Here is a 21168-nt window from a genome sequence, read left to right on the forward strand (position 1 = left end):
GCCTTTTAACATCGCGCCGTGCCGCTTCTTTAGGTTGCCATAGTTACGTTGCCTCCCAGCATTCCTTCCGCCGATCGCCATCTTGAGAAGGACCACATGGGGCCTCTTCGGCGGCCATTTTAGGTGGGGCTTTTGCCTTCCGTGTGTATAGTGTAGGGCTGCTGCTGGATTCCCCTGCCCGGTCGCCATTTTGAGAGTGGCCACGCGGCCTCTTTCGGCGGCCATTTTAGGTGAACCACCTCCTTAAGGTTTAGCGTGCTACCGCATTTCCTCCCCCCCTCCCACCGCAAAAACCAGACAGTCGCCGAGCGGAGGTCCGCATCTGGCGTGCAACCTTTACCAGGAGAGTTGCAAGCCATTCTGCCGCTGCTTAATCTACCCGGTTGCAGGCATTTCAGTACAGGGCTCCATTCCAGGATTGCATAAAAAATCTTGGCTAGAATTACCTTCCGCCCATCAGTGACCGCTTAGCCTCGATCTACAATAGCTCTAACCGCTTATAAGTCTAGTAATTTGTGCTGGCTTTGATACTTCCTCAGGGCATTTAGTCAGGGTTTGTAGTCGCATTTTATTTACTTCAGTTTTCTGGCACATCTTACTCTAGTAACGGGCCCATCAGGGCAGTATTGTCAATTTAAATCAACCATCGCTGCTTTCGATTGGCGTACATTATTTGGCCCCAGCATAATCAACATAAACTTTAACATAATTTTGCAGCCTCAAATAGTTCACCAGTGGGTTCATTTGGCTTGACCTGGTCCTTTGTAATCTATCAAGTTTTAGGGGTGGTTTGCATTGTCGTTAATAGAATTTATCGAGCCTGCTGGTTTCATCCGTTTTAAACAAGTAATCTCAAGGGGGTTTTGACTTTTCTGTACTTGAACTTCCCGGTGCCTAGCAATTTGCCAGGTTTTAGTCGTATAATACATTGTCTTTATGCAATCCGCTTGAGCCATTGGTTCAATTGATTTCTTTGCGGAAGCTATTGCAGGGGTTAACTTATTTGGTTTTTTGTACTCTTCCGTCGATTTCGGGAGTCCGTTTACCGGTGGCCGATCAGGCATTCCTCTGCCTGTCCGGGTTCCTGTTGGTAACTAACCTCTGTTGCCTTTTATTCCTCGTTTATCTACTTAGTATTTCATCAGGACAGGGGGACCATGGCTCCGAAGCGTAAGCAGACTGAACCTTCAGCTGCACCCGCTAGGAAGCGTGCACCTACAACAACGCCCAGTTTCAATGCACCCACATTTACCGCAATTTCTATTTCCCCTGAGGCTTTGGGTAACCTCTTTTCAGGCTTCCAGAATTTCTTCCAACAGGTATCAGCGCCCGGGGTTTCAATTCAAGGACTCCCTGCTGATAGTTCTCAGGATATCGTTGCAGATACACCCAGGGAGGAGGACGAGCGCCCTGGAACATCCGCTTCCTTTAGCACGGCTGAAGCTAGGCGTATGGGTACTAGATCCCAGTCTGCTTCTGCCGCTCCTGCAACACCCTCCAACTCCTCAAGCTCCGGGCCTACCACCTTTAGTGGCAATAATCCCGCCTCCCAGTTATCCCTAGGAACTCCTACTTGCTTGCGGGACCTTTCTCAAGGTACCCAGGCTAGGTCACGACGTCCGTCATCCGTTACCACCCTCGATAACGAGAATCAAGACTGCGAGCCAGCCTCTGCCCCGACGAGTGAGCCCGGACGGTCGGGGAGGGCAGAAGATGAAGCTGCTAAGAAGACCAGCAAAAAGAAGACCAAAAAAACCAAGCATACGGATTCCCATGACGACTCAGGTACTTCTTCCTCTAGTTCGGAGGACGAGGACTCATCTCTGGAGGGCTACTGGGGGGAGGGGGAGGATCTCGTGGGTCTGCCGGTTTGGGCGCATGAGAGGCGGGCTAACTCGCACCGCAAGACCTTTGATGGCACGCTTGAGTGGAAAGATGGTGCCCTGGTCCCAGATGTAAAGAAATCCACCTTTGCATCTTCAGACTTCATTTTGGGGAACCACTTGTCAAATAAAAAGCGGAACAAGATTCTAAATGGTGATTATGTGGATATATTTACTCTCCTTCCCCCAGCTAAAATGAAGGGGAAGGGGGAAAAGAAGCCAGCGTACGGTAAACGTAAATATCGCGAACCAAGGGCCGAACGCACCTTCGAGAATTGGCTGGATGGCTTTCAAATTTATATGGGCACCATTGTTGCATGCTACCCGAAAAGGGCCATGCACCTCTTGGCCTACATGGCCCATGTCAGAAGAGCTTATGCTTTAGCTGGTGAAGGCCCGGCATTACTGTATGATGAGGATTTCCGCAGAAATGCATCACTGCTGTCTAGCACTAGGTGGGATTTGAGAGACCAGAATTTCTGGGGAGAGCATGTAGGCCCCTATATTGAGAAGAAGCAGCCGGAATCTGCCCGGTCAGCAAGGGCAGAATATAAAAGGTCTGCCCGCCGACTTGTGTGTTGGGAATATAACAAGGGTACTTGTGGCAGGGCTTATTGCAAGTACAGCCATGAGTGCGAGAAATGCCAAGGTTCGCATCCCGCCACGGCCTGCTTCAAAGGCAGGCAGTCCTTTCGGGGGAAGCGAGGTAACTTTCAGCAGGGACCTAGGAGTGGAGCAGCTGCAGGCCAAAGCACATCAGGTAACCGCTACTAATCTGTCCCTTGCCTTGGCGTACACCCCGATTAATTTACATTCTCTGAAATCCATGCTTCAACTCTACCCTGATAGTCGGGCAGCTACTTATTTGTGGGAAGGTTTCTCCTCAGGTTTCCGAATTCCAGTCACTATCCCTCCTATGTCAGGTGAACCACCTAATCAGAAATCAGTTAGGGAAATGCCGGAGGTTGCTGGGAAAAAGATTTCTAAGGAGATTAAGGCAAGAAGGGTGGCTGGCCCATTCCATACACCCCCTATTCCGAACCTTCACATCTCACCTCTGGGTGTAGTTCCAAAGAAGTCCCCAGGGGAATTTAGACTTATTCATAATCTGTCTCACCCCAAGGGTTACTCAGTTAATGATGGCATCCCCCAGGAGCTGTGCACCGTCAAATATGCCTCTTTTGATCAGGCAATCAAACTTATTAGGAGGTTTGGAAAAGGCGCCCTGCTGGCCAAGTGTGATATCGAATCTGCCTTCCGCCTTCTCCCGGTCCACCCTCAGGATTTCAGGTGGCTGGGTTTCAAATTTGATGGGGCGTATTTTGTGGACAAGGCTATGCCCATGGGCTGTTCAGTGGCCTGTTCGGCCTTTGAGGCCTTTAGCACTTTCTTGGATTGGGCTCTTCGTTTCAGAACTGGCTTGGAGGGCGTCACACACTACCTAGATGATTTCCTCTTTTGCGGGAGAGCTAATAACCAAGATTGTGCGTATCTCCTGGAAGCCTTTGCCTCGCTAACTGCTGACCTTGGAGTTCCTTTGGCCGCTGAGAAAACTGAGGGCCCCGTGTCTACTATAACATACTTAGGAATTGAACTGGACACGGTCGCGCAGACTTCTCGGTTACCTATAGAGAAATTAACAGTACTGAAGCAGACTATCTCTGAGTTGCTACCTCTGAGGAAAGTTACCCTAAAGCAGATCCAGTCCCTCTTGGGCCATCTTAACTTTGCGTGTCGGGTGGTATCTCCTGGGCGACCCTTTTGCGCTAGATTGGCCAGGCTATCGGCAGGGCTCAAAAAACCCCATCACAGGGTGCGCCTTAACAAGGGGGTTAAGTCCGATATGGAAGTCTGGTTGGAATTCCTTGATAACTTTAATGGGGTGTCCCTTTGGCAAGATAACTTAAGACTACAGGTGGATTTCCAGGTCCAGTCAGACGCCGCTGGCTCCCTCGGGTTTGGTGTTTTCTTCCGGGGGCGGTGGTGTGCTCAGCCTTGGCCACTCGAGTGGCGTAATAAACCTATTACCCGTGACCTAACCTTCTTAGAATTTTTTCCTATTGTCGTAGCGGTGCATTTGTGGGCAGAGGAATTCAAGAACCACCGTGTATGCTTCTGGACTGATAACCAGGCTGTCGTTGGCGTCCTATCCAGACAATCCTCCAGATCACCTAGGTTCGCGGCCTTACTGCGTACCTTTGTTCTTCTGTGCCTGAAGTTAAACATCTATTTCTCTTCTAAATTCGTACCAGGTGTCAATAATGATATCGCGGACGCTTTATCTCGTTTCCAGATGGACCGCTTCCGCTCTCTAGCGCCAGAGGCTCAGGAGTTGCCGGAGGCATTCCCGGAACACCTTTGGAATCTTGGGAACGAGATGTCTTAGAGGGAGTATTGGCGTCGGTTGCCCCCTCCACTCTTAACACCTATAAAAAAGCTTGGGCTGACTTCAGAAACTTTAGATTGAAAACCCTGGGTTTGGGTCCTAATACCCCTCCCAACAAACACGAAGTTCTGATGTTTTTAGCAAGTTTAAGGAGGTTGGGTAGAGCAGCCAGGACCCTGCAGATTCAAACAGCAGCTATTTCCTTCTTCAGTAAGGCCAGTTATTCGGTTGACCCTTGTGCAGATTTCGTAGTTCGGAAGGCTCTGGAGGGATGGCGCAGGCTTCAGCCCCCGCGTAAGGACCATCGCAAGCCAATAACCTTCGACATTTTAATGCAAATTCACAAGCATCTTAGGAACATTTGTTGGTCCAAATACGAGGCCAGGCTTTTCTCGGCGGCCTTCTCTATTGCCTTTTTCGGTGCCCTTAGGGTAGGTGAAGTGGTTTGCGAGGGCCCTTCTGATAAGGAAAAAAGGGGCATCCTGCTCTCTGACTTGACATTATCCAGCGGGGAAGTAGTCGTTCGCATTCGCCAATCTAAGACGGACCAGCATGGGAAGGGCACCTTAATGCGGTTGCCCGCCACAGGCCAGAGTGGCCCATGTCCAGTCAAAGACACCAGGCGTTTCCTCCACCTAAGACCCCCCTCGCCAGGTCCTTTGTTAATTCACCCGGATGGATCTTGCCTAACACGTCACCAGTTTACACGCGTCATGCGTCGGGCAATCTTGTCCTGTGGCCTAGCTCCCTCGGAATTTGCAGCTCATTCATTTCGTATTGGGGCCGCCACTACTGCTGTACACATGGGCTTGTCAGCTGAAAGGATTAAGGACATGGGCCGGTGGAAGTCCAAAGCATACAGGGGTTACCTCCGCCTTACTAAGTAGTTTCACCCCGCTACGCTTGTCATCCGTCCTTATGTTCTCCCTTGCTTCATTTTCAGGAAAAATCACTAACATTTGGATGGTCGGCCATAGCATCATGCACTGGGCCCGCGCGCGTGCTTGTGCTCGGAACATGGGCCCTAACCTCGGCCTGCCGCGCTGTGTCAGAATCTTCTGGATCACCAGACGTGGGATGCGCTGGGCAGAATTTCTCCCAGCTTTGTTGGCCAAGATTACCTTGCATGGCCCCCCCGACCTCTTGGTGGTCCAACTTGGCGAGAATGATTTGGCGTATCGCAATGGCCAAGATTTAAAGTGGAATATATATCAGGACTTTGACAATCTGCTGGCTGCATGCCCTAACTTGACCATTTGTTGGTCTGCGCTGCTTGAGAGACGTATTTGGCGTGATTGCTCTTCACCTGCGGCGGTGAACAGAGCAAGGAAGTTTTTGGACTTGGCAGTGGCCAAAAAGGTCCTGGCCCTGAATGGACTCGTGATACCGCATCCTACCATAACTTTCAAGGAGAAACGCTTTTACCGTGCTGATGGCGTGCATCTTTCAAATGATGGCAATGATGTCTGGCTGGCTGATGTCTTGGGTGTTATTAGGTATTGGTTGCGGAGGTAGAGGTATTGGCGGCGAGCCCTTTTCGGGCCCGATTGGCGGTAGGCATTGGATTATCTCTTGTAGGTTCAGGTGTGGTGGGGAGGCTGCTGCCATCACCTCCCCAAAATGCGGAGGGGTACTCCCTTAAGGAGTCCATGGGGCGTTGCCAAGTCCGAAACCGTGGAAGGTGAGGGCCTGAGGGCACGACCCCGAATGGTGGCCCCAGGATGGGTACCTAGTTGATGTGCATCGCAGGACCCATCCAACGGTGGTTAACCCTTCACAGACTGCCAGCAGAGCGGGCTGGAGTCAGATATAGTCGGTTAGATCCAATGCCTATGCCAATACCTCTCTTCTTCCGTAATCAATAAAGTTGTGGCCAATTCGACCCATTAACCTTCAACTATGTGTCCTGTGTCTTTCTTCCTGTGTTTTTATTCCGGGGAGGCCGCGGGTATTGCCACACAAAGCCTCTTCCCAGCTCGGTGGGAGGAGGGGTTGTGGGCGCACGCGGCCTTCACGTAACGGGGGAATGGCTAGCATTCCCCCTAGCCCATTGGCCATTTCCTGCCGCGGCACGCCTGCGCTGCGACCAATCGCGGCGCACCGCGGGGGCGTGGGTTGCCTATAAAGGTAAGCCCGCGGCAGGAGCTCATCCTCTTGCCTTCGGACCAACTCACCTCCTTTCTCCCACCCACCTCCCCCCTTTCAGGCAGGGTTTTCTTCTTCTTGACGTTGCCGACGGACTTCGGTTGGTCGCCGTATTCGGGGCCTGGTAGGAGTTTTTCCCACCTGGCAAATTGGCTTCGGCCAGGTGGTTTTCGCCTACCTCGCGGTAATCGTCACAACTTGGGTTTTGGCGGTAGGCATTGGATTATCTCTTGTAGGTTCAGGTGTGGTGGGGAGGCTGCTGCCATCACCTCCCCAAAATGCGGAGGGGTACTCCCTTAAGGAGTCCATGGGGCGTTGCCAAGTCCGAAACCGTGGAAGGTGAGGGCCTGAGGGCACGACCCCGAATGGTGGCCCCAGGATGGGTACCTAGTTGATGTGCATCGCAGGACCCATCCAACGGTGGTTAACCCTTCACAGACTGCCAGCAGAGCGGGCTGGAGTCAGATATAGTCGGTTAGATCCAATGCCTATGCCAATACCTCTCTTCTTCCGTAATCAATAAAGTTGTGGCCAATTCGACCCATTAACCTTCAACTATGTGTCCTGTGTCTTTCTTCCTGTGTTTTTATTCCGGGGAGGCCGCGGGTATTGCCACACAAATTCTTGACTGCTTTCCACTCTTTTGCCTCTGAGGTGACTTCTTTCTTTTCCCATGGTAAAATTCCAATGTTGATGGCACAAGGTGATATGGGTTGATATTGGAAAAGTTATAGAAGAAAATGAAGTCCAGACCCATCCACCGAGTTGGGATAATTTTGCCCTAGAGCATTCCTGACCTTATGAATGCTAAAGAATAATAAACAGAAGTAGTTTCTCATTGGGATCGTACTGGCTCCTTCATCAGCCAATGCTTTAAAATTTATCACTGTCTATTTCTCTCCTATTTATAATTATATGTGCTGCAGATACCACATTAGTGCTACCAGTTCTAACCTTTTATATGAAATGGAAGTCGTAGTATAAGTTAATTAAAAGACTGCTTATATTATTTCTTTCCTTCTCACAGAAACGGCAGCGTGAGAGAAGTACAGTTTTATCGCTCTCTCTTTCTTTCTCTCTCTGTCTATAATACATACACAGAGAAAGCAAAGCCACATCCTCATATGCAGAAGGTGAATGTGGAATTGAATATAATCAAATAGCATACTGATCAGTATTGAAATGACACTGGCCATTGCTGTGTGTAGGTTATCGCATAACTATTATCTTTGTCTGTCACAAGAGAAAGGAAAGAGAAATTGTGAGGTCCTTATCATGCTTCGCGCTAATGGATCCTTAATCATGCAAGCAATTTAAAGATTTAATGTGAAAAAAGAGATAAATGTTCAAGATTGAAGATGACAGCAAAAATTAAGGGCAAGGGTTGAATTGTCATTAAAATGTGTTCTATAAAGTGCTGAAGGAGAGGGATATAGTCACGTAATGATAAAAACCAGCATGTTTACAGCATTAGCACCAAATCTCGTTAATGCACCTTTTTGCTGGGTCAGTAACTCCGGAGTAAATAGTGGAATATTGATAGTTCAATTTCAGTTCCCGATGAGCAAAAGTTGCTTTGTTGTTACGGTATGTTGTCAGTTTCCTTTTTGAATAAATAAATAAATGCTATTTGTTCTATTTATCTTTACAGGCCCAACTTGACAAAAGAAGGATCCTCTAAAATGTACTGCATGTGTATGTGATTGCTTAATTCAATACAAACGATGCCATTTTCAATATCTAGGGTGCCAAAGGACTTTTTGCAGACACTGTATACTAATAGATGGATGTGTTATTTTCCCTCAAAAGAGATGGGCGGTAGAACACATGTTTTCCTCAGGCTCAATGGCGTTTGCTTCTCCACTGCCAGTAAGTCAGTCTTCCCTGTCATCCTTCACCACCTGGATATGTAGAAGGGAGAGCCCTTTCTTTTGAGAAGGGGAGAGAGAACCGAAACTGATGGGAAGATTCAGGACACATAGTACATACGTAGTTAACTATAGAATTTGCTCCCACAGGAGATAATCATGGTCACCAGTTTGGATTACAGTGGTACCTTGGTTCTCAAACTTAATCTGTTCTGGAAGTTCGTTCCAAAACCAAAGCGCTCCAAAACCAAGGTGCACTTTCCCATAGAAAGTAATGCATAATGGATGAATCCGTTCCAGACTTTTAGAAACAACCCCTAAAACAGCAATTTAACATGAATTTTACTATCTAACGAGACCACTGATCCCTAAAATGAAAGCGATAAACAATGTACTGCAGTCACACAATCAATCAATCAATCAATCGGTAGCTGAACTGGGTTCCACACAGTCACAAAAACAAAACAAAAAGGAGCCGCAAAAACAAAAACACAAAATAAATAGCAAAAACAGACAGACCTCAGCGTAACACTTAAAATGGAAGTGTGGCACTCGAAACAGAAATGTGGCACTCAAATCAGAAGCGTAACAATAAAATTGGAAGTGTAATACTCAAAAGGGAGCAGATTTGGCTTCTGAGAAAAGTTCACAAAGCGGAACACTTACTTCCCAGTTTACAGTGTTTGGGCTCCAAGTTGCTTGAGTAGCAAGGCGTCTGATAACCAAGGTACCACTGTATACTATGAACCCATCTGTGCTACACATTTCTGCAATATCGTGCCACTTTAAAACAGTCCAAGAATCCTGGGACACTTTGAATCTCCAAGAATCCTGGAGCATGTTGCTTCTTAAGGGTCCCGAGAACCATTAGGAGACCTCTGTGCTTTTCACACTGCTACAAAATTCCCCAATTTCTGTGGGAAGAGAAATTGGTGTAACCTGCACTGGGACCTTGTGGTGGAGGGTGGGAGGAAATCAAAATGTAATAATAATAATTTGTGCTTAGGGGCTGCATCTCCAGGGTGTGCAGAAGACGGGTGCCGAAAAACAGTCGAAGGAAATGTGTTCCCTCTGTCAGCCATATTGTCCTTTCCAATAGTTGTTTGTTTAGAACCATACTAAGGATATGGCAAGCAGCAGAGCAGAAAACCCATTCATTCATTTCCATAAAAGGCTATCACATATTGCAGTCGACGTTGGTTTGTTAAGCTAACTCATATTTGTTAAGCTAACTAATTAATATTCATTAATGTTCATTAATATGCATCCATTAGTCATCTAAACAACTGCCAGGCAGGATTTGAAACTTGTCTGCTGACAAAAACCGAGGAAGTACAAATCTCTCTCATGAATCTCCATGTTCAAAGTATGCTTAAGTTTAATCCCAAAGTGACAGGTTTCCAGAACTAATTTGTTGTTGTGTGTAGACAGGCTTTAATCGTCAATGTATATGTCATTTTCCAGAAACAAGCAGGATCTACAGAACAGCAGTTACTTACAACATGAATTGTATCTTTAAAGTTATATTTTTCCTACGTTTGCTGAATAACATAACTAAAGATAGATGACAAATAGATAATAATAATGATAATAATAATAATAATAATAATAATAATAATAATAATAATAATAATATATTTATACCCCACCCATCTGGCTGGGCTTCCAACAAAAGATTAAAAATACATTAAAACATGAGTCATTAAAAACTTCCCTAAACGGAATATTGGCTAGCACTGTAAAATTTCCAATTGCAACGAGTTTTACTTTTAATGTCATTTTAATATTATTTTTTAAAATATCTATTTACAGTGGCTATGACTCCTGGCACATACAAAATCACAAGATAATATGTGTAGAGCTAATCTTCCTTTGACAAATCGTGTGATGTTATTTACACTCATTCTAAGCGGGAAGTGTTCTGAGCAGAGGTACATACACTTGAAACAGCGTAGAGAATTTAACTCTCTGCCTTAGTCTTTGGGGAATGGCTCTTAAAATCTCTTGCAAGTTGGCATCATATAAGACCTACAGTGTGTGCATGCGTCTTTAAAATCCATTTAACAGATGTGGTTACTGAATTACATTTGCACAGAATCACAAACTTGGAAGGGAGTTGCAATGGATAGGTATTCTAACCTCCTGCATCTCAGGAAACAATTATTATGAATAGGGTTATTATTATGAATAGGAATGAGTGAATCTGTTAATTTCAGTTTCCAACTTTTCCATTCATAGGTTCAATTCTCCACATTTCTGCATTAGCCTGTGATTTTTTATTTAAAAAAATCCTCATGGAAATTCATGGTTTTAGTGCAATTTCTCCTAATATACACATTTTGTATGCAATTTTGACAATACACACATTTTTGCAAAACAATTTTCCTTCATATAATGAATTTTTGTTTATTTATTTAATAATATTTATATGCTGTTTAATAAAAAACAACAACACTCTAACCAATTCACATAATGTGATGTAAAATATGTATGTATGCTTTTAAATGACCTTAAAGTTATTAGCTGCTGAGATGTCCAGCTAGTTCCCTCTGAACTGGAGTCTTAAAAGGAAGGGGCCCCACCCCGAGCACTGTTAACAAACTCTGGCACCTCCTTGCTAAGGATATTTGCAGATTTGCATGCTTGGAGTTGACTCCAAAACATGATGCCACCTCTTTCACTTCATTTCAGTGTCTGCCATGGGGGACAAAATTTATTTTGTTTTCATTTTGACGAGGAACAACCTAATTTGCACTTCTCAAAACAATATGCAAATAAAAACAGCTGACCTTCAAAATTCACACTTCTTCCAAATTCAGCAATGAAGTACTCCAACCAAATGACAAATACTGGGGGGATGCACATATCAATGAAAATGTTTGCTTTGCAAAAATGTATATTTAGAGCAAAATTGCATACAAAATGTATCCGTTATGAGAATTTTGCACTAAGATGCTGACAAATGTTCATGCTGCAGAAATGTGGAGGGCTGAATTTAGTATTGAAAAAATAAGAAACAGAAAGAAACAGAAATTGTCATTATCTGCCCATCCCCACAGTGGTATTAGGGACGGGCACTGGACCTACATCTCAGGATTTGTGAGGCAGCCGTTCCCAAGCTCATAGGAATCACAGAGAACTGGTCCTCTTGGAACAAGTACTTCCACAACAAGCAGAAAGAGGGTCCAGACAGCTTAGCATGGTTAAGTGGAATCTTACTGCAGTTTTTAAAGGCCCTCATTGCCTCATGTCACCTTAAAGTACAAAAAAAGAGTAAAGGTAAAGGTGTCCTGGATGGTTAAGTCCAGTCAAAGGCGACTATGTGATGCGGTGCTAATTTCGCTTCAGACCGAATGAGCTGGTGTTTGTCCACAGACAGCTTTCCAACAGACTCAGAGAAATCCATGTTTATCTGTTTAGTCTTAAGTTGGTGCATACATTTTGTAGTGGCTGTGTTATGCAAATAAATAAGATCTTACATTTTTAATGCTGACTCTCCCTTTCATTCCCCCTCCCCCCTAATCTGTTTGGAAGGGAGGAAATGGGCACAGTGCTTTTCAAGGCAACCGGTGATATGACTGTGGTTCTTAAAAGGACTCCTTTAGCGAAGGACGAGACTTGCTTTTCCACTGCATTTTTTTGGTTGTTAATGATGCGTAATGCCAAAGAAACAGGAAGTGATTGAAAGCTCTCTCCCCCCCTCCACACTCCTTTTTTGTGATGAATGCATATATATATTGAACAATGTTACAGACTAATAGCTTATGACAGTTGCCTAATGAGTTGAAACTTCGCTGAGATAGAGGACACACACAAAGGAAATGTGTGAAAAATTGAAATGACAAGGTTGTTAAGGTATCTCTATCATGGATATGTATTCAGGAAGCTTATTATGCTGGGGTGAAATGAAGACTTCATAAATGTGAAGAACTACTGTGGCGATGCAGGGAATGTCAGTTGCTGTCTTATTTATTGATGGGGGAAGCTGCATATGGGGGAAGCACAAACTTACAGGAAACAGAGCGCTGTTGGCATTCCACTGGTTTCAGCCGTGGTAATTCATGTCAGGAACTTTTAGGCAGCCACAGACACCTCAGCAGGTATCATAGGAGTTCAAGGCTGAATTAACATTTGCCTGGCAGTTGGGGAGTCCTTTATTTTCATTTTGGGGGGGGGGAGAGAAGGTGCCATTTCCCTACCTAGCCAGACTTTAGCTGCAGTGTAATTGTAAGGATCTTTACAGCCACTGACTTCAGTACAGATATATTTCACTCAGGGCTGACAGGGATACTACATCTAATGCAGAGGAAGGAAATAACTGGATATGCCCCAGGACAACATACATTCTTTCTGGGTTATTTGTGGAATGTGCATGCATATGCACACCCACCCATCCCACTTGTTCTCTGCTCTCCTGCGTCCCAACACATTAAGGGAAATCAGAACTGAGCACTGAAGATTGTGGTCCACGAGGCAGCCATACTTTTAAAATCAATGTCATCACCAACTATCTAGCCCTTCCTCCCAAAGGAAACCAGGGGCACAAACCTAACAATAATATTTCATTTTTTATATATAATGAAATATTTTTGTTAGGTTTGTGTACAGTGTTTTTAACTGTTATACATACACACAGTGGCACCTCAGTTTTCGAACGTGTCAGTTGACAAACGTTTCGGTTTTCGAACGCCGTAAACACTTCGGTTTTCGAACTCGCCTCAGAAGTCGAACAGGAAACGTGGCTTCCATACTGAGTTTTCTGTACTGAATTTTCCGTTTTGAGGCTTCCATGCTGAGTTTTCAGTTTTCAAATGTTTCGGAACTCGAACGGTCTTCCGAAACAGATTGCGTTCGAAAACCGAGGTACCACTGTATATCATTTAAAAACATTGCCTCAAACAGCCATCAAATGATTGGGTGAACAGGAATGTTTTTAGATTTCTCATGGAAGTCAATAATGAGGGAGACAGGTGCACCTCGCCACCTCACAAGTAGGGAACTGCCACTGAAAAGGCTGCCATGGGCCAAAGCCAATCTGGGGGCAGTGGCAGCACCTTCAAGGCATCACCTGCAGATGATAGGGTCAGAGATGGATGATATTGGGAAACGTGTTCTTTTATCAGGTACTTGGGTCTCAAACCATTTAGGGTCTTATAGCAATCATTAACACCCAGTAGTTCAGTGCTTTCAGGTTTGGTGATGTATGGTCCCATCGGGCTGCCCCACTTACCAGCCTAGCATTCTGCACTAGCTGCAGTCATCAAGGGCAGCCCCACAAACAGTGCATTACAGTAGTGCAGACAGGAGGGCACCAGAACATGGACAACTGAGGAATGGCCATATCTGGTAATTCAGCCTAAGCTGGTCATAAGCACTCCTCAGCCACAAAAGCAACTTGAGACTCTGGTGACAGGTTTGAATTCAAGAGTACTCCTAGATTACCAACCTTTCCATTCAGAGGGAGGGCAGCCCCGGCCAGAACAGATCATGCACCTCATGCTCACACATGAGAACCACCTGCTCACACCACTTCTCATTGTATTGGTTCCCATCTAGTCCATCACTGCTTCCAGACCTCTGTCCAATTCTTTCACACCATCTCCTGATTCCGATGGAATGGAGAGATAGAGAGAGAATATGGGCTTTTGAGTGTCTTATCCAAAGCGGTTTCCATATTCCGGATGTTTTTGCCATCGAAATGTAGCTCCTTAATCTCCCAAAGTGTGCCATAGGCATGGGATAGCTGCCATCCAGAGATACATAAGTTCTATATCAAGAAGAGGAGGAAAACATGTGAGCAATTAAATGCCCAAAAACACTTGGGTGACATTTCTCAGAATAACAGGGTACTCAGAACACTGAGTATACTGTTCACATAACAGCAACACTCCAGGAATGCACAGAAACACCAGCTCAGTTATATCCAGTCAAAGAGGAACAATGTCGGAAGGAATAAATGGATATGAAATTACGGCTATCTCCACATATGGTTATTATAATACCATTATCGCTACCACACCTCAGTGAAGGTGTTGATTTAAAATACGTATCTGCTGCATGGACAAATTTGCCATTTTGAGCTTTGAATGTTCAAATGTTTTGCAGGAGAGGGCAGATGAATAGCTTTGCTTTTCTTGGTCACAAGGGTCCTTAACACTGCATGGAGGAAAGCTATTTTTTACCACTGTGCCTGGATGAATGTGGCAATGCAGGGAGCATTCTGATGTCCTCATGGTCCCCAAATACAGTCTATTACCTTCCCAGCTTTCTGACAGTGCTTCTATAGTCCATGCTAGTGAAGTAGTTCAAGGAGAAGGAATTGTTCAGACACAACATTGCAGTTATTCACACGTGTAGGGGATTATTATACGGTTCCCAATGGATTTGGCTGGAAACAGTGATGGAAACAATCACAGTAACAAATACAGTGCCCCCCCCTCCCATGGTATTGCATAAATGGCTTTTTGGATATGTACACACTGTTGTTGCACTGTAATGGAAATGATCTTAGTAACAAACAGTACCCAACTGCCCAATATCATTAGATTTTGCAAATGCAGAACACTCAAATGCAATTCTCAGAAGTTGCCTTTTCTCATTAACTTTGTGGAGCCTCCTGACTCTGTAGGTTTTCTGCCTTGTGTTCTAAATGAGTATGTTCTGTCCACTGAGTGTGTAGGGAGAACGTTTAACAGTGCCATCACCACAGAGACAAGCAATTTGGTGCAGTGTTTTGCTTACTCAGATGTAGTGGAAAGAACGCACACGCACAAAACACCAAAGTCTCTGGAACAAATGGGACAGTAAACATATTCTGAACTGCTTTCCTCAACATTATTCAGTCTCTTTGCTGCCATTGCATTCCCCTTTAGCCCAGGCGGTTAATTATGCTCTGTTCATCTCTGAGGTCCTGTTCATGCAATGAATTAAGAAAATACTCCAAATGAAATATCAAAAGCAAATTTGGGAGAGAAGAGAGAAAGAGAGGAGAGAGATTTGTAAGAGGATATCCCTTCCAGAGCCCCCAAAATCCCTCTGCCCCATTTTGTCTGATGGCTTTTTGAACCTTTCTTTGATCTCAAAAAGGGAAAGAATAGTATGTTATACAAGGTGTGACTGGAAAGTAAGACGAATGGTCACAGAAATCGGACAGCAAGAAATATTTGAGGATACATACCTTACAGGCCTTCAAAGTCGCCCCCCCCCTCTGATACAATGCACCATTGACAACGTTCGTAGAACTGTTGGAAATTTCTGGAGAAGTCCTCTTTTTGTACTGCTTTTAATTCCCTCGTCACAGCAGCTTGGGCATGTGAAATGTTGGAAAATCTGTGCCCTTTCAGTGCAGATTTCAGTTTTGGAAAAAGAAAGAAATCTGGAGGGGTCAGATTGGGGGAATATGGAGGGTGGGACAACTCAGTAACCTTAGCCATGATTTCATGCGGAATATGCCATTCTTCCGCCATCATTTGGATGGACAAACGCTGACCCCGCATCAATAGCTCACAAATTCTGTGGACATTTGCTACCATTCTCATTGATGGTCCTCCAGACCGAGGGTCATCTTCGATGGTTTGCCACCCTTCACAGAAACGCTTAAACTACTCATACACTGTCTTTCGAGTTACAGCTTCATCTCCGTACACAATTGTGAGCATTTCGTGGGTTTTCGATGCCAATTGTATGTTCGGATATTTCTCGCTGTCCGATTTCTGTGACCATTCACCGAACTTTCCAATCACACCTTGTATATTACACTAGGACAGACCTCAGTCCCAACCCTGAAATGCAGCCTTCCCCATGTCTCTTTCTTTTTTCTTTTTTTTTGTAATTATTTTTATTAAAGATTTTCTTAGGTTACAAAGATAGTGCAATGTCTCTTTTTTTTCATGCATCATTTTTACACATCGATTATAACTTGTTGAGACATTATGAGGAAGGGGGGAAAGAGGTAGGTGGGAAGGGGGGTTGGGTGTGGTGAATTGCCGATGTTTCTGTTTTTCTTGATATGTGATGGGGTTCGGCAAACAGAAGAAGACACCTTCACCCCAGTATGGTCCCATGTCTCTTTCTTGCCCATAACACTCTCCTAAGGCACTGCCTCTCTCCAGACCACACACCCCTTTGACTAGTTTGCCTGAAGAGGTGTGTCCGTGCATACACCTCTGATCTTGCTCCAACCACCTTTGCCTCTGCCCCAAGCCACCACAGGTATGTGGTTCTGGAAGGTTCCTTACAAGCCAATGTGCCCCTCAGACTGAAGCAGGTCCCCCTCTCCTGCAACGTGGAATCCTATTTATTTCAAATCAGAACCAGTGAAGGTGGTGAAGATCCTGTGTGAGTGCCTGGAGGCGGTTGGAGGATGGATGGCGGCTAACAGGTTGAGGTTGAATCCTGACAAGACAGAAGTACTGTTTGTGGGGGACAAGAGGTGAGCAGGTGTGGAGGACTCCCTGGTCCTGAATGGGGTAACTGTGCCCCTGAAGGACCAGGTATGCAGCCTGGGAGTCATTTTGGACTCACAGCTGTCCATGGAGGCGCAGGTCAATTCTGTGTCCAGGGCAGCTCTCTATCTGCTCCATCTGGTACGCAGGCTGAGACCCTACCTGCCCGCAGACTGTCTCGCCAGAGTGGTGCATGCTCTAGTTATCTCCTGCTTGGACTACTGCAATGCGTTCTATGTGGGGCTACCTTTGAAGGTGACCCGGAAACTACAACTAATCCAGAATGCGGCAGCTAGACTGGTGACAGGGAGCGGCCACCGAGACCACATAACACCGGTCTTGAAAGATCTACATTGGCTCCCAGTACATTTCTGAGCACAGTTCAAAGTGTTGGTGCTGACCTTTAAAGCCCTAAATGGCCTTGGTCCAGTATACCTGAAGGAGCGTCTCCACCCCCATCGTTCTGCCCGGACACTGAGGTCCAGTAGCGAGGGCCTTCTGGTGGTTCCCTCGTTGCGAGAAGCCAAGTTGCAGGGAACCAGGCAGAGTGCCTTCTCAGTGGTTGCGCCTGCCCTGTGGAACGCCCTCCTATCAGATGTCAAAGAGAAAAACAGCTACCAGATTTTTAGAAGACATCTGAAGGCAGCCCTGTTTAGGGAGGCTTTTTAATGTTTAATAGATTATTTTATTTCATTTTTTCTGTTGGAAGCCGCCCAGAGTGGCTGGGGAAACCCAGCCAGATGGGTGGGGTATAAATAATAAATTATTATTATTATTATTATTATTATTATTAGCGTTGAACTCTTTATTTTGGGGGAGACAAATACATAAGAAGCATGACGATATAGATGTCGCTCTTCCCTGCAATGACGCCCGCCAGCTCGGGAGTTTATTCTGTATATTATTTCTGTTTGTCTGTTTGTAGAAGGAGAAAGATAGTTTCCCGCTGCCGTTTCTGAATGGTTTGTTTCTCCAGCAGACAATCCGTCAGAAAACCACATAAAAGCTGTTCAAAGGGAGGCTGGAAGCACACACTCATCAAGCGGCTAGACAAGAACTTTATTGTCTATTTTAAACAAGAGCAGAATAGCACATAAAATTCCTGAATCCACCCAGCAACAACTTAAGTCTAGTATAATATGCAGTACGTTGTGAAGACGGTGTATATTTAGTTCAGCATCCCTCCCCTAAATCACTGTGATTGGAGTGGCCTAAAGAAACCCCCAACAGATTGAAAGATAGACCTTTCTGTCAAAACTAAATATTCATTTCCTTTTACGTCTTCTCTACACTCCTTCTCTTGAACTCTGTTCATTTCCTCGCTTTGTTTCTCAGAAAATAAAAGGGAGGGGGGAAGGATATGCGTTTAACTTTCTGGAAAAACCAAACCCACAGAGTTAGAGGATCTGTGATCTATCTCATGATCTTAAAAGCACAATCCAATGACAAATTCATGGAGGAGGAGAGGGTTTCCCAAAGGTATCTGCTTGGCCACTGTGAGAACAAAATGCTGGGTGGCTCAAGTAAGCTATTCTTACGTTCTTAACTTGGGAATATGAGATATGACACATATCACTCAAACAGCCTCTTCATTCACGGTACACAAAGCACAAGGCTTTTATCTTTAAATTAATACCTCTTAAAATACCTTTCCCCCATACTTCTGTGATTAGGCAAAGGGCCTTTATTTGGATCATTCTCCCTGATGGTCAGGCATTGCTCTCCAACCCATACACACTTACCTTTGGAACCTGAAAACTAATCATTTGGGACATTGCAATAAGAAATACAGCATATCCCTTTATGCTTTGGAGGCTTTGAAACCCGGACGGTTGTCTTTCAGAAATACATGCTTGAGCAAATCAGATGATACAGACTCGACTCGGGAATTAGCTGGTGAAATGCATGGTTGAGGGAGAAGGTCAAGGTATTTGAACACAAATGGCTTTGCCTTATTTTATAAATCATGTCATTTATTCCAAAGTTGTGTTTGGGGTGGAATAAGCAATATCCTGAAGGACTTAGTGTCCCCGAGTACAGTCAACATTTGTGCTCAGAGGCATGTGAGAGAAAATTTAAGCTTTGTGTGTTCATCTTTCAATGAGATCACTTGATGTCCGCCACTCCCGCTAAATATCAAACGTGGGTGGGTGGGGGGGCTAACAGGATTTAAGCCAAACTGAAGCCCTCTGAGAAATTCCCAAAATTTGAGAAGTACAAACTATTTAACACACACACACACACACACACACACACACACACACACACAGAGAGAGAGAGAGAGAGAGAGAGAGAGAGAGAGAGAGAGAGAGAGAGAGAGAGAGAGAGAGAGACTAAATCAACCCAACTAGGACTGAATGTAATAGCCACAGAATATTGAGATATTGAGTCCCAGATGAGGAGGGAGTGCGGTATTAAACTGGAGATTGGGAGTGGAATGGCTGGCAGGAAACTTAGACGGGAACACTCCTGCAATGAAGTGAAGATACCGCATAGTTTTATTATATGCTCCAGTAGTCATTTCATGATATGGACCCAGTGGGTTTATGCTTCTTCCACTGAAAACTGTTGCATCTGACGGGAGATGATATGAAAGCTTTGTCTGTGGTAGCTGACACATTCAAGCCATCACTTGATGTTACAGCCACGGAGTGAGGAGTATACAGTGGAACCTCGGTTGTCGAACATAATCCGTTCCGGAAGACCGTTCGACTTCCAAAACGTTCAACAACCGAGGCACAAAGGGCGGTCGGCAAAATCAATGGGAAAAATTGAAAAACACGCAGCAGAAGCCGTTCGACTTCTGAGGCATGTTCGAAAAAAAGAAGCAATTACTTCCGGGTTTTTGGCATTCGGGTTCCGAAACATTTGGCTTCCGAGACGCTCGAAAACCGAGGTTCCACTGTACGGGCATGAAGTCACTCGTGTTTCTTTTTGTACTTAGGCCATTATTTAATCTCAGTCTGTCATGAACTGTTTGGATACAGAGGAGTGGTGGGAGGCACCAGCCGGGGAACCCCCCTAGGGAACTCCTAGGGGGAAAAGGCTCAGATTCGGGGGATTGGTGGTGGGATGATGATGAAAAGGAGGAGGAGCTGACCGGGTGGAGGAGGTGTCAGAGGTGACAGGGTGTAATGGACAGGAAGATGCTGCGGCAAAGTTCAGACTCCAAGGCAGAGGCAGAAGCCAGGGTGTCTCCCCCTCATGTTGTGACCAGATCCCCTCCCCCCAGTCTCCTAGAACATGCAGAGAAATGAAATGGCCAGGGCAGAGGGAGAGGGAGAGTCACAGTGGGCTCCCCATTCTGACCTGAAGTTCAGAAGTCTGCACTGAGGGTTTGTTAGCGTATTGCTAACAGGTTTTTGCTCATTGCAGATTTGTGCTTGTTAATAAACCTGTTGCCCACTTATCAGCCACATCATTTTGTATCTTCTCTCTCTCTCTCTCTCTCTCTCTCTCTCTCTCTCTCTCTCTCTCTCTCTCCCTCCCTCTCTCCCCCTATTTCTGTGGGGCAATCTGTGTCTTCTTATCCACTGGATAAAATCCAGTCCTCACTGTGTTCTTCTACCTAGCGCTTCTTCAAATTGGTGACCTGGGTGCAGAGAGAAGAAGCACACAGCTTTAAAAAAAGGTTGGTAAATTATTCAATATACTTAAATTTTAAAACACAATATTTGTTTTTTTAAAATGATAGTAGCCTTAAGGCAGAGCAGCTTTATCACTTTTCAAAGAAAGTTTATAGAATGTGATAGCAATGATAATGCAGTATATCTGCAGCAGACGGATGGTTAAAGATTTCAAGATGTGCAAGATTCATAACTGTTTGCATTTTATAATGGCTTCTACAGAGGGCTGGGAGGTTTGTGAGTCACGCTAATGCCATTATTTTTCTGCAAGGCCTTGCAGAATTTTAACAGCATCATTTTGGCTATTCAACAATAGCTATGCATTCATTCATGTATCCTCTGTCTCGACAGTTAGGATAAAATGCACTTGTCAAAGTTAGATAGCCCAATGCATTTTTCTTGTTATGCTAATGAGTGGGGGGAAATCTCATAAAAATTTAAAATATTTTATTGAAAATGAATCGAAAAGACAAAAGCAAAGTGTATAGAGTTGCTCACTGTAAGGTAAGCTCAAAAGTGGTTTTGCCGAAGGAGAATAGCAATGTCTGCTCTGCCTAAACATATGCAAATAAATTTCCTAACTTCAGCTGAAATGGGAAGATACAGTGAGTACATAAACAGCAGCAGAACTGTTTGCACAGCAGAGAAACCGCTCCTGGTCACATGCCTGTGAGGGCTATATAATTCAACCCCCGCAAAATAAGATGAACTGCTTTAACCTATGGCAGAGCTGGTAAGTAGTTAGAATAACATCACTTTATATTGTAGTAACTGAGGTCTGCTTAGCAGATGCAGTGATGACAATGCTCGCCTTTA

At 45.0% G+C, this 21168-nt stretch overlaps 1 protein-coding gene across 1 annotated transcript; it reads left to right on the top strand.

Moving 5' to 3' along the window:
* Nucleotides 1-540: 540 nt before the first annotated feature.
* Nucleotides 541-2669, top strand: LOC118082785 (uncharacterized). Its single transcript, XM_035110615.3, has one exon. It carries the CDS (start codon nt 1158-1160, stop codon nt 2655-2657), a length of 1500 nt encoding a protein of 499 aa, XP_034966506.3. The 5' UTR covers nt 541-1157; the 3' UTR covers nt 2658-2669.
* The last annotated feature ends 18499 nt before the right edge of the window (nt 2670-21168 follow it).

This window comes from Zootoca vivipara, chromosome 3 (genome assembly GCF_965207765.1).
Source record: "Zootoca vivipara chromosome 3, rZooViv2.hap1.1, whole genome shotgun sequence".
NCBI lineage: Eukaryota > Metazoa > Chordata > Lepidosauria > Squamata > Lacertidae > Zootoca > Zootoca vivipara.